General features: G+C 44.5%; 1 protein-coding gene across 1 annotated transcript in view; it reads left to right on the forward strand.

Annotated features, from left to right (window-relative positions):
• Positions 1 to 13,468, forward strand: part of LOC139376125 (histone-lysine N-methyltransferase 2C-like) — a 133,598-nt gene that overhangs the window by 17,245 nt on the left and 102,885 nt on the right. Inside the window, exons 3-6 of the mRNA XM_071118336.1 lie at positions 595 to 698; positions 3,920 to 4,085; positions 11,255 to 11,473; positions 13,065 to 13,293. Coding sequence (XP_070974437.1) covers positions 595 to 698; positions 3,920 to 4,085; positions 11,255 to 11,473; positions 13,065 to 13,293 — 718 coding nt within the window. The remainder of the gene's footprint in view (positions 1 to 594; positions 699 to 3,919; positions 4,086 to 11,254; positions 11,474 to 13,064; positions 13,294 to 13,468) is intronic.

The following is a 13,468-nucleotide window of genomic DNA, read 5'->3' on the forward strand; positions in this document are numbered from 1 at the left end:
TGTTTTCCTCTTACTGTACAATCAAAATGCACATCATTGTCATGCAGATCCTTTTGCATTTATATTATATTCTACATTCTAACTGGCAAATCACAGGTCGGCCTTTGGATATGAGCAAGTCAGCTATTTTCTGTAGTACAGCTTTTTACATTGTACAGTGTTTCCTCTAATTAATAAAAACTAGACTGGGAGAATCTAAAATTTCAAAAAATGGCATGGCATGGGGCCCACATTGATTTGGTTATGAGTCACTCCGATAGCATGAGAACATGGCATAAGCCATGGCAAAATGGGTAGAATTGCAGGAAATTTGCTTTAAAACAGCAATATTCTGTCTCTGCAGCCAAGAGGAGGGCCTCTAAATTGTGAGGTCAGAAGTCGCTCCATTGACCACAGCTGTGGTATCACGATACTATTCGTGATACTTGGCCTGGTATTACATTGTTAGTAACATTTTGGTATTCTGAAAATAGGGACATTTTCTTGTAGTTTACACAGATTTTTTGCGGGTTTACGTGCAAACATTTTGTCACCTTTTTGGGCCCTCACAAGTTTGCGTCCTTGTCTTTCTCTCTTTCTCGCTCGCTCTCTCAGGGGGCGTGCAAGAGGGAGAGCGGTTGTGGTGGAGGAGGAGGAGGACAGCAGCATGGATGGGACGGAGGCAGCCACCTCAGAGAGCCCCCCTCATGATGCAACAGGTGAGTCAGTCTTCCTCTCCCTCCCCTATGTGAGACCTATATAGTCTATTTTGAACTCCAGCTGAGCTGAGAGCTGACATCCTGGCTGCTCAAAGTATACGATGTCTCATAGGAGTTCTCAGGAGGCAGTGGAGGGGTTCCCCCCCCCAATCCTGGAGAGTGAAAGGAGGGATGGATGAGAGCATGCAGATATCCGAAGACTTCCAGTCATTGTTGTAAAGCTAGTTATCATTGGCTCGCAAAACTGCCTGTAACTTTCTTCTTGCTGGACACAGAGACACAAAAATTCCTGAGTATATCTGACTCTCTCCCTCTCTTTACTCTCCCTCCCTCTGCCCTCTCCTCTCTGTATTTCTCCTCTCCCCCTTTTCTCTCTCTCCCTGCTCTGAGATTGGCATAGAGAGGTGCAGAGCAGGAGGGAGCCCAAGGCTAATGCCCTCTAAAAGCTTTTCAAAATCCCATCACTCTCCCCCAGCCCATTTTAGATGCTTCTCTATGTGTGTACATCACGTGACCTGCCCCCAGTTCCCATACAGCTCAGAGCTGTCATGGACTTGGGCTATCTACATACAGAGCATTTGGAAAGTATTTAGACCCCTTCCCTTTTCCACATTTCATAACGTTACAGACTTATTTTTTATTTTATTTTCCCTCATAAATCTACACACAATACCCCATCATGACGTTACCTTATTTACATAAGTATTCAGACCCTTTGATCATCCTTGAGATGTTTCTTCAACTTGGAGTCCACCTGTGGTAAATTCAATTGATTGGAAATGACTTGGAAAGGTACACACCTGTTAATATAAGTTCCCATAGTTATCAGAGCAAAAACCAAGCAATGAGGTTGAAGGAATTGTCCGTAGAGCTCCGAGACAGGATTGTGTCGAGGCACAGATCTGGGGAAGGGTAACAAAACATTTCTGCAGCATTGAAGGTCCCCAAGAACACAGTGGCCTCTATCATTCTTAAATGGAAGAAGTATGGAACTGCCAAGACTGGCCAAACTGAGCAATTGGGGGAGAAGGGCCTTGGTCAGGGAGGTGACCAAGAACCCGATGGTCACTCTGACAGAGCTCTAGAGTTCCTTTGTGGAGATGGGAGAACCTTCCAGAAGGACAACCATCTCTGCAGCACTCCACCAATCAGGTCTTTGTTAGAGTGGCCAGACGGAAGCCACTCCTCAGTAAAAGGCACATGACAGCCCGCTTGGACTTCGCCAAAAGATACCTTTAAGGACTCATGAGACCATGAGAAACAAGATTCTCTGGTCTGATGAAACAAAGATTGAACTCTCTGGCCTGAATGCCAAGCACCACATCTGGAGGAAACCAGGCACCATCCCTACGTTGAAGCATGGTGGTGGCAGCATCATGTTGTGGGGATGTTTTTCAGTCGCAGGGACTGGGAAGACTAGTCAGGATCGAGGGAAAGTTGAATGGAACAAAGTACAGATATCCTTAATGAAAACCTGCTCTAGAGCGCTCTGGACCTCAGATTGTGGTGAAGGTTCACCTTCCAACAGGACAGCAACCCTAACCACACAGCCAAGACAACGCAGGAGTGGCTTTGGGACACGTCTCTGAATGTCCTTGAGTGGCCCAGCTAGAGCCCAGACTTGAACCCAAACGTTTTTTTCAGATCTCTGGATCTCCATCCAACCTGACAGAGCTTGAGAGGATCTGCAGAGAAGAATGGGAGAAACTCCCCAAATACAGGTGTGCCAAGCTTGTATTGACATACCCAAGAAGACCCGAGGCTGTAATCCCTGAGAAAGGTGCTTCAACAAAGTACTGAGTAAAGGGTCTGAATACTTATGTAAGTGTGATATAATTATTATTTTTTTATATACATTTGCTGAATTTCTGAATTTCTGAATTTTCTTGCATTATGTGGTATTGTGTGTAGGTTGATGAAAAACAAACAATTTAATACATTTTAAAATAAGGCTGTAACTTGACAAAATGTGGAAAAGGGGTCTGAATACTTTACGAATGCACTGTTGTTGGACGGTGCTATATAGTTGGAGTGATTTTTCTTCTCTCAGCTCTAGACCTTGTAGGTGTTTCAGAGGGTGTGTGTGCATGCATTTGGGAGTGGGATATGTTATTTTACCTTGCTTTAACAATGGGTATGGATTTTATTGGTCGAAGTTCCCAATTTTTATGAACAAGTTACACAATCACTATTGTTATTTATCTCACAGACTGGCTTCTAGAGCTCCTATAGGGGTGTGCTGGTGAACGGAGTCAGATTCTGCATTACTGTCTGCTTTCTTTTCAGGCAGTTGGAACTGAACGATCTTCACTCACAATGTGTCTTTACAATACTCTTGGCCCTTGAGTTCAAGAACAGAAAAAGTCAACACCGAGGTCGTGACATGACCTTTAGTACCAATCCTTCCTGTGTCTGTCTGACTCTCCTTTCATGACACCATGTGTTTAGGCCACTTTACCTTTCCTTTCATGCTTGTTGCCATAGTAATTGTCTCAATAGGTTATTAATACATTACTGACCTTCAAACCTAAACAATGAACATACCTTGGAGAAGACCTTTGACCTTTGGGACTAAATACATCTATTTAACCCCTAATTGCCAGTTGCATTGACATGTTAGCTAAATGCTCATCAAAATTACAAACCACCAATAGATGGAATGTAACTACAAGTGCAGGCCAGCCACGTCAAAACGCAACCAAAACCACAAACCACTCAGAGGTTACTTGTCAGATGTCCAATTATAGTCCAATCTTCAAAGTGTCTGTGTAAAAGGCCATTGCCACTATTCAGGGTTCTAATAACCCTCTGTTCTGTTTGTCTGAAGTGACGTGAGTAATTGGTGTTTTTGTCGACGTTGTTATTGTCGTATGTGACTGGAAACCTGCCTGTGGGCTCCCCTTGGGTTTACTGCAATCAGCGCTCCAGCATATGGTCTCCATATTCCCACCATCATCCCTTCCTCTACCAAAGGGTGTTTCTGTTTCTGACCTGGAGCAAATAGCCTGGAACTGAAGACAACCGTCCAGTCCTCCGTGTCGGTCAGAGACTTAATGTCTGTATTCACATCTGATCTGGCATTTGGTAGATGGATGATCACTTCAGGGCACAAATATACATGACTGATAGAAATCTATGGAAACGTACCGGTTAGATTCTATGGCTAGATATTCATGCTTCTCTGCCTCTAAACCCCATCCTCTGTGTCTTTGCACCATCAGATGCTCCAGCCCAGCAGCAGGTGGACAGTGTGGAGGTGGTTACCACTGAGGGTCCGGGGGAGACCGAGGAGAAGCCCCACTCTCCCCACGTCCAGAGTCCTCAGACTGGGGATGCAGCCGAACCCTCCGCCGCTGGCCCTGCTACTACCCGAGAAGCCAAAAGCAGGTCAGTCAGAGAGGCCTACGTCAAGTCTTCATATGTTTGTATGTGGTCTGTCTGTATGTTTGTGTATATTTGTTAATGAGATATGTATAGGTCTGTCTGTCAGTGTACATGCGTACAGCATATGGGCTTCTCTGCTATTCTCATTAATGCACAAACAAACACATGCACAGTGCACCCCCCCCCCCCCCCCCCCCCAGGTGTCACTCTGTTAAAGGTTGTAATCAATCTCCCAGACTGACTGCACTGTCGATGTTGTTGATGGAGGGGCAGTCAGGCCAGACAGGCAGAATCTCTCCAGGGATCGTATTAATCTTATTAACAAGCCTATCTCCTCTAGAAACCAACCTGATAAATGTTTGCTGCCTGCGCTGGTCTGCTCTGCCTGGCTCGCTTTAATTTCCCTCACACACTGACTCCCAACCTCTCGGCCCATCTCTCTATGATGGCTCGAGATCCTCTGTTTTGGATCCTTGAATACATGGATGTGGCTTGATCAGTTGATTGAGTATAGGTTGATCAAAGGTCTATGTGTAACTTTCAATTCCGACAGATTTTTGTTGTAAGAATATATTGCAGTGTGTGTACAGTCGTGGCCAAAAGTTGAGAATGACACACATACATTTTCAGTCTGCTGCCTCAGTTTGTATGATGGCAATTTGCATACACTCCAGAATGCTATGAAGCGTGATCAGATGAGCTGCAATTAATTGCAAAGTCCCTCTTTGCCATGAAAATAAACTGAATCCCCCCCCAAAAAAACATTTCCACTGCATTTCAGCCCTGCCACAAAAGGACCAGCTGACATCATGTCAGTGATTCTCTCTTTAACACAGGTGTGAGTGTTGATGAGGACAAGGCTGGAGATCTCACTGTCATGCTGATTGAGTTCGAATAACAGACTGGAAGCTTCAAAAGGAGGGTGGTGCTTGGAATCATTGTTCTTCCTCTGTCAACCATGGTTACCTGCAAGGAAACATGTGCCGTCATCATTGCTTTGCACAAAAGGGGCTTCACAGGCAAGGATATTGCTGCCAGTAAGATTGCACCTAAATCAACCATTTATTGGATCATCAAGAACTTCAAGGAGAGTGGTTCAATTGTTGTGAAGAAGGCTTCAGAGCGCCCAAGAAAGTCCAGCAAGCGCCAGGACCGTCTCCTACAGTTGATTCAGCTGTGGGATCGGGGCACCACCAGTACAGAGCTTGCTCAGGAATGGCAACAGGCAGGTGTGAGTGCATCTGCACACACAGTGAGACAAATACTTTTGGAGGATGGCCTGGTGTCAAGAAGGGCAGCAAAGAAGCCACTTCTCTCCAGGAAAAACATAAGGGACAGACTGGTTCTGCAAAATGTACAGGGATTGGACTGCTGAGGATTGGGGTGAAGTCATTTTCTCTGATGAATCCCCTTTCCGATTGTTTAGGGCACATATGTCAGAGTCAAGGCCCGCGGGCCACATCCGGCCCGCAAGAAGGTTTTTTACGGCCCCTGGGATGATCTTGATTTATTATTAGAACCGGCCCGCAGCAAGCCGGCAGCCCGCAGATCTTTTACACGCACCAATACTACATTTCCCACAATGCAAAGGTGACGCACCGAGCAGTAGGCTGCTTCATTTCAATATTTATTGGCACAGCAGTCGTCAGCATCACAGTAAAATTAACTTTCAGATACCCATCAAAAATGGCAAAACGGAAGGTGGATACTGAGAACCGGGGGTTTCAAACAAGGTGGGAGTCGGAGTATATGTTCACGAAGGTAGCTGGAAAACCTGTGTGTCTTCTGTGTGGAGAAAGTGTGGCGGTACTGAAAGAGTATAATCTGAGACGACATTATGAAACGAAACACGCGGACAAAAACAAGAATATGGACATGGAACAAAGGCTACAAAAGGCAGAGGAATTAAAACGAGGCCTCAAATCTCGACAGGCTCTGTTCAAAAAAGCCAAATCACAAGGCCAGGCTGCTGTCAAGGCCAGTTTTATTTTGGCAGAAGAGATCGCTAAATCAGCCCGGCCATTTACGGAGGGGGATTTCATCAAAAACTGCATGATTAAAGTTTGTGACGAAGTTTGCCCAGAAAAAAGGCAACTCTTTTTAAATGTGAGTCTGAGCAGAAACACCATTGCCGAGAGAGTAGACCAGTTGTCCATCAATCTAAAAGAGCAGCTTGTGAAAAAGGGAAAAGATTTTATTGCATATTCCTTGGCTGTGGATGAGAGCACCGACATTTCTGACATTGCCCAGTTGTCAATTTTCATCCGCGGAGTGGACTCCAACCTAAGCGTGACAGAGGAGTTTTTGGCTTTACGTCCTATGCATGGCACAACTACGGGGCATGATTTGTATGAAGAGGTGTCAAGATGTGTAAATGAGATGGAGCTGCCTTGGGAAAAACTCGTGGGTTTGACAACCGACGGAGCACCTGCGATGTGTGGACACAGGAGCGGACTGGTGGCGAAGATACGGGAAAAGATGCAAGAGGAAAACGCGACAGGTGAGCTGACAGCTTATCATTGTATCATACACCAGGAAGCGTTGTGCGGTAAAGCCTTGAAAATGGAGCATGTAATGAGCATCATCACGCGCACAGTTAACTTTATCAGAGCCAAAGGTTTGAATCACCGCCAGTTCAAGGCATTTCTGACGGAGTTAGAAACGGAGCATGGTGATTTGCCTTATCACACAGAGGTGCGATGGCTAAGCCAGGGAAAGGTGCTTCAAAGATGTTTCGAGCTTCGTGAGGAGATTTGTCTGTTCTTGGACAGCAAAGGGAAAGACACAACACAACTCCGAGACGAAATGTTTCTGTGTGAAATGGCTTTTCTGTGTGACATTACGAGTCATCTGAATGCAATAAACTTGCAGCTGCAGGGTCGGGATCGTGTCATCTCTGATATGTACAGTACAGTGAAGGCATTTAAAACCAAACTGACTCTGTGGGAGACGCAGATGCGGAAAGAAAATTTGAGCCACTTTCCCAGCTGCCAGACCATGAAAGAGAAGCTCTCTACCAGTGCGTTCCCGAGCACACAGTTGGCTGATAAAATAGGTATGCTTGCCGCTGACTTTCGACGCCGATTTGCTGACTTTGAAGCACAAAAAAGCAGGTTGGAACTGCTCGGTAACCCATTTGCTGTTGACGTGGAAAGCTCACCACCAAACCTCCAAATGGAGTTGATTGACCTCCAATGCAATGATGCACTGAGGGCAAAATATGCGGCAGTGGGTGCTGCGGAGTTCGCCCGTTTCCTCCCCGGCACAATGCCCCAGCTGCGCATCCAGGCTGCTCAAACGTTGTCTATGTTTGGCAGCACATACCTGTGTGAACAACTGTTTTCTTTGATGAACCTGAACAAAACATCACACAGAAGTCGACTTACTGCTGAACACCTCCACTCAATTCTGAGGATTTCTTCAGCTCAGAGCCTTACCCCGAACATTGATGAACTTGTGGAAAAGATGGGACACCACCAAGTATCACCCTCAACCTCAAACAAGTGAACATTACTGTGCAATCACATATTTAGAGTTTTTACTCAGTTCAAGTTTAAAAGTTAAAATTTAATATTTGTTTTCACTGCATGTTACTTCTCCTTAAACAAAGTGTTGTTTTTGATTAATAGATTTTTGCACTTTATTTTTTTGTATTTCAATCCAATTATATTTTAAAAATATTTCAGTTGAGTGGATGATAGAAAATTGCTATTATTGTTTTTTCTTTGAAGTAAATTTAGCCCACTTTTGCTAAAATAGAAAATATAGTCTACTGATGGTGCCTTGAATACCGGTTTCTTTCATTTAATGTTCATGTTATGGGGATATTTATATAAAGGAAATTTGTCTTTTGTGTCTGTTGAAAATTAAAGATTACTGACAGAGCCATAAGAAAATATTGCTTTATTTATCTGATCATATTGTAATATATTTGTTAGGTTTTCAGTAGGTTCAATTAGGTTCACTAGACTATATGCGTCATTTAAAAAATTTTCAATGAACATTCGAACAGTCCGGCCCTCGTCTTGTAGCTGATTTTTTTATTTGGCCCTCCGTCCATTTGACTTTGACACCCCTGGTTTAGGGCATCCGGAAAAAAAGCTTGTCTGGAGAAGACAAGGTGAGCGCTACCATAAGTCCTGTGTCATGCCAACCAAATCACAAATCAAATGTATTTGTCACGTACACATGGTTAGCAGATGTTAATGCGAGTGTAGCGAAATGCTTGTGCTTCTAGTTCCGACAAAGCAGTAATAACCAACGAGTAATCTGACCTAACAATTCAACTACTACCTTATACACACAAGTGTACAGGATAAAGAATATGTACATAAAGATAGTGGGGCAAAAAAGTATTTAGTCAGCCACCAATTGTGCAAGTTCTTCCACTTAAAAAGATGAGAGGCCTGTAATTGTCATCATAGGTACACTTCAACTATGACAGACAAAATGAGGGGAAAAAATCCAGAAAATCACATTGTAGGATTTTTAATGAATTTATTTGCAAATTATGGTGGAAAATAAGTATTTGGTCACCTACAAACAAGCAAGATTTCTGGCTCTCACAGACCTGTAACTTGTTTAAGAGGCTCCTCTGTCCTCCACTCGTTACCTGTATTAATGGCACCTGTTTGAACTTATCAGTATAAAAGACACCTGTCCACAATCTCAAACAGTCACACTCCAAACTCCACTATGGCCAAGACCAAAGAGCTGTCAAAGGACACCAGAAACAAAATTGTAGACCTGCACCAGGCTGGGAAGACTGAATCTGCAATAGGTAAGCAGCTTGGTTTGAAGAAATCAACTGTGGGAGCAATTATTAGGAAATGGAAGACATACAAGACTGATAATCTCCCTCGATCTGGGGCTCCACACAAGATCTCACCCCGTGGGGTCAAAATGATCACAAGAACAGTGAGCAAAAATCCCAGAACCACACGGGGGGACCTAGTGAATGACCTGCAGAGAGCTGGGACCAAAGTAACAAAGCCTACCATCAGTAACACACTACGCCGCCAGGGACTCAAATCCTGCAGTGCCAGACGTGTCCCCCTGCTTAAGCCAGTACATGTCCAGGCCTGTCTGAAGTTTGCTAGAGAGCATTTGGATGATCCAGAAGAAGATTGGGAAAATGTCATGGTCAGATGAAACCAAAATATAACTTTTTGGTAAAAACTCAACTCGTTGTGTTTGGAGGACAAAGAATGCGGAGTTGCATCCAAAGAACACCATACCTACTGTGAAGCATGGGGTTGGAAACATCATGCTTTGGGGCTGTTTTTCTGCAAAGGGACCAGGACGACTGATCCGTGTAAAGGAAAGAATGAATGGGTCCATGTATCGTGAGATTTTGAGTGAAAACCTCCCATCAGCAAGGGCATTGAAGATGAAATGTGGCTGGGTCTTTTCAGCATGACAATGATCCCAAACACCGCCCGGGCAACGAAGGAGTGGCTTCGTAAGAAGCATTTCAAGGTCATGGAGTGGCCTAGCCAGTCTCCAGATCTGAACCCCATAGAAAATCTTTGGAGGGAGTTGAAAGTCCGTGTTGCCCAGCAACAGCCCCAAAACACCACTGCTCTAGAGGAGATCTGCATGGATGAATGGGCCAAAATACCAGCAACAGTGTGTGAAAACCTTGAAAAAAAACGTACAGAAAACGTTTGACCTCTGTCTTGCCAACAAAGGGTATATAACAAAGTATTGAGAAATTATATTATTATAGTATTTTGTTATTGACCAAATACTTATTTTCCACCATAATTTGCAAATAAATTCATTAAAAATCCTACAATGTGATTTTCTGTTTTTTTTCTAATTTTGTCTGTCATAGTTGAAGTGTACTGATGATGAAAATTACAGGCCTCTGTCATCTTTTTAAGTGGGAGAACTTGCACAATTGGTGGCTGTCTAAATACTTTTTTGCCCCACTGTATATGAATGGGTGATGGTACAGAATGGCATAAGCAAGATGGTGTAGAGTACAGTATATACATGATGAGTAATGTAGGGTATATAAACATAGTGCTGTAGTTTAAAGTGACTAGTTATTCATGTATTACATAAAGACGGCAAGATGCAGTAGATAGAGTACAGTATATACATATACATATGAGATGAGTAATGTAGGGTATGTAAACATTAAGTGGCATTGTTTAAAGTGGCTAGTGATACATTTTTTTACATCCATTTCCATCTATTTCCATTATTAAAGTGGCTGGAGTTGAGTCAGTATGTTGGCAGCAGCCACTCAATGTTAGTGGTGGCTGTTAGTGATGACCAACAGTATAGCATTCTGAGACCATTCATGTGTGGGGTTGCTTCTCAGCCAAGGGAGTGGACTCACTCACAATTTTGCCTAAGAACACAGCCATGAATAAAGAATGGTACCAACACATCCTCCGAGAGCAACTTCTCCCAACCATCCAGGAACAGTTTGGTGACGAACAATGCCTTTTCCAGCATGATGGAGCACCTTACCATAAGGCAAAAGTGATAACTAAGTGGCTCGGGGAACAAAACATCGATATTTTAGGTCCATGGCAAGGAAACACCCCAGATCCTAATCCCATTGAGAACTTGTGGTCAATCTTCAAGAGGCGGGTGGACAAACAAAACCCCACAAATTCTGACAAACTCCAAGCATTGATTATGCAAGAATAGGCTGCCATCAGTCAGGATGTGGTTCTGAAGTTAATTGACAGCATACCAGGGCGGATTGCAGAGGTCTTGAAATAGAAGGGTCAACACTGCAAATATTGACTTTTTACATCAACTTCATGTAATTGTCAATAAAAGCCTTTGACACTTAGGAAATGCTTGTAATTATACGTCAATATTCCATAGTAACATCTGACAAAATATCTGAAGACACTGAAGCAGCAAACTTTGTGGAAATTAATGTGTCGTTCTCAAATTTTGGCCACGACTGTATACTTGCTTTGCTTGCACCTGACCAGGCCATACCAAAGATAATTAATTCACGACCAGCCAGTGACCATTTCCATTTTTGTCATTTATTAGACACGTTTAGCAGATGCTCTTATCCAGAGCGACTTACTGTAGTGAGTTCATTCATTTTCCTACTTTTACGTACTGCATGCATAGCTGAATGTCCCATATATAATTAACCCTCTCTCTCTCTCTCTCTCTCTCTCTCTCTCTCTCAGTGAGCAGCTCTGTGCCTTCTGTTACTGTGACGGCCGCAGTCTGCTGGGTCAGGGGGATCTCCGAGTGTTTGACTCCTCGCCTGGACACGAGCGCAGTGCGACAGGCGGAGTAGGCCATTCCAGCGACCACAGGAAGGCCAGCCAAGGCGGTGGTGACAGAACCACTAAGCCCAGTGACTCGGCCGGAGAGGCCAGCTCAGGACAGAGGGACACACGGAAGTAAGTGGAGCTGGCTGCCAAAGGTTTTGGCCAGCGGAGCTGACCTGGCTGAGCAGGGACGGTGAAATCTGTGATGGCCTCTGTAGCCGGCTAATGAGCTGGGTGAAAAATGAGAGCTGGGCTTTGCTGCTGCTATCCAATACAGACGCACAGACTTTGAGTGAGAAACATAACACATGAGCATAAAAACAAAGGAACATGAAAACCGTCGAAGATGTGTGTGCAGCATCGTTATAGGACGTGATTTAGCTGGCAGCTGAGATCTGTAATCTCAGAGTTGATGTGTGGAATAAGTGCTTTGTGTATTTCAGAGGAAGGGTCTGAGTGCGTATATGAATGCTAGCACTTTGCTCTTGAAGGCTAAATTGGTGCCGCTCTGCTCTACCTTAGCAAGCCTTTTTTGCCTACTGTGGTCACCAGGGGCCCTACGATGCCACGAGTAACACTAACACGTGAGCGTTTGCAGTGTGTGTATGTATGTGTGCGTGCACGCTGTACATTTGTGTGTGTGCATACTGTGCGCTATGCCAACAAAGGAACCTCCCTGGACACGTTTTGGACAGCTGCCTAATTTGTTTTGGCTCTTTTGGAGCCAATAGAGCATCTCCCTGGGGTCCCTGTGACGTAATGTAATGAGCAGAGCACTAACACACACACACCGCAACTCCCCTGGCAGCGGGCTAACGCCAGCCAAGCATTGTTGTGTTGGAGCAGTGTGATTGGTCATCGGGTCTCTAGACTTGACTGGTCCATGGAGAGAGAGAGAGTGCGGGTGGGGAGAGGGAGAGAAACAGAGGATGTGGAAGAGGGAGGAGGAGGACGATATAAACAAAAAGGATGGTGGCATTTGTATTTATTATGGATCCCATTAGCTGTTGCCAAGGCAGCAGCTACTCTTCCTGGGGTCAAACAAAATGAAGGCAGTTATACAATTTAAAAAAACATTACAATACGTTCACAACAGATTTCACAACACATTAAGTGTGTGCCCTCAGGCCACTGCTCTACTACCACATATCTACAACACAAAATCCAGGTGTGTATAGTGTTTTTTTGTGTCTCTTCATAGTCCACGCTGTTCCATAAGGTGCATTGAATACTAAACCTATATTGCACAATATATAAGCTCCTGTCAGAAGAGCGATAACAATGACAAGGCATTATACAGGGAATATGATTCTAACTTCCTCCATCATCCTAGACCTCAGTCTTTCTGTTTTTGGCTGTTTGTGTGTTTACTGTTTACTGAAACCAACTAGGGTCCTTATAAATGCTAATTCCCTCTCGCCACATTTTCCGCATGCTTTGCTACTCACTAGAGCAAGCCATGGGCTCTGAGAACCGCTTCCCTTTCAGCAGATTTTATGAGACTGAACAGCCAGCCTCTTGTGTGTCACAGCCAAATAATACGACCCCCCCCTCCCACCCCCTCTTTCTCCTCTTCTGCTCTCTCCCTCCTCTCCTTTCTGCATTAGTTATTCTCCTTAATCCTTTACGGTCTTCTCCTCCCAGGTTGCCTCACTTTGCTTCATCAACTCTTTCTGCCTCATCTCCAGTTGTCTTTGCTCATCTCTCTTCATCTCTCTTCCAGTGGAGCTGAGAGCTATGGGGAGTTACCCGACCCAGACAAGGCAAGCAGGTTCTGGGATGAGCTGGCTCATGTGGGCCTCCCAGGAGACGTGGACATCCAGTCTCTCTTTGAGGAGTCGGGGCAGTGCTGGGCACATCACCGCTGTGCGTTATGGTCGCAGGGTGTGTGCGTGGGCGAGGGACAATCACTGCTCAACGTGGACAGATCCATCGACTCAGGTAGCACAGAGGTGAGCAGCCCACATTCCACTGATGATGAAACATGTCTATAAAGTGAATGGGATTGTTCACTAGAGCAGTGGTATTCAAACTTTTTCAGTGGGGACCCAATTTTTTTTTTTCTGCCAGAGTTCTTGTGGACCCCATTTTTTTTTTCTCCCCCAAGAATTTCTTGCAAGCCCACCC

Source organism: Oncorhynchus clarkii, chromosome 20 (assembly GCF_045791955.1).
Source record: "Oncorhynchus clarkii lewisi isolate Uvic-CL-2024 chromosome 20, UVic_Ocla_1.0, whole genome shotgun sequence".
NCBI lineage: Eukaryota > Metazoa > Chordata > Actinopteri > Salmoniformes > Salmonidae > Oncorhynchus > Oncorhynchus clarkii.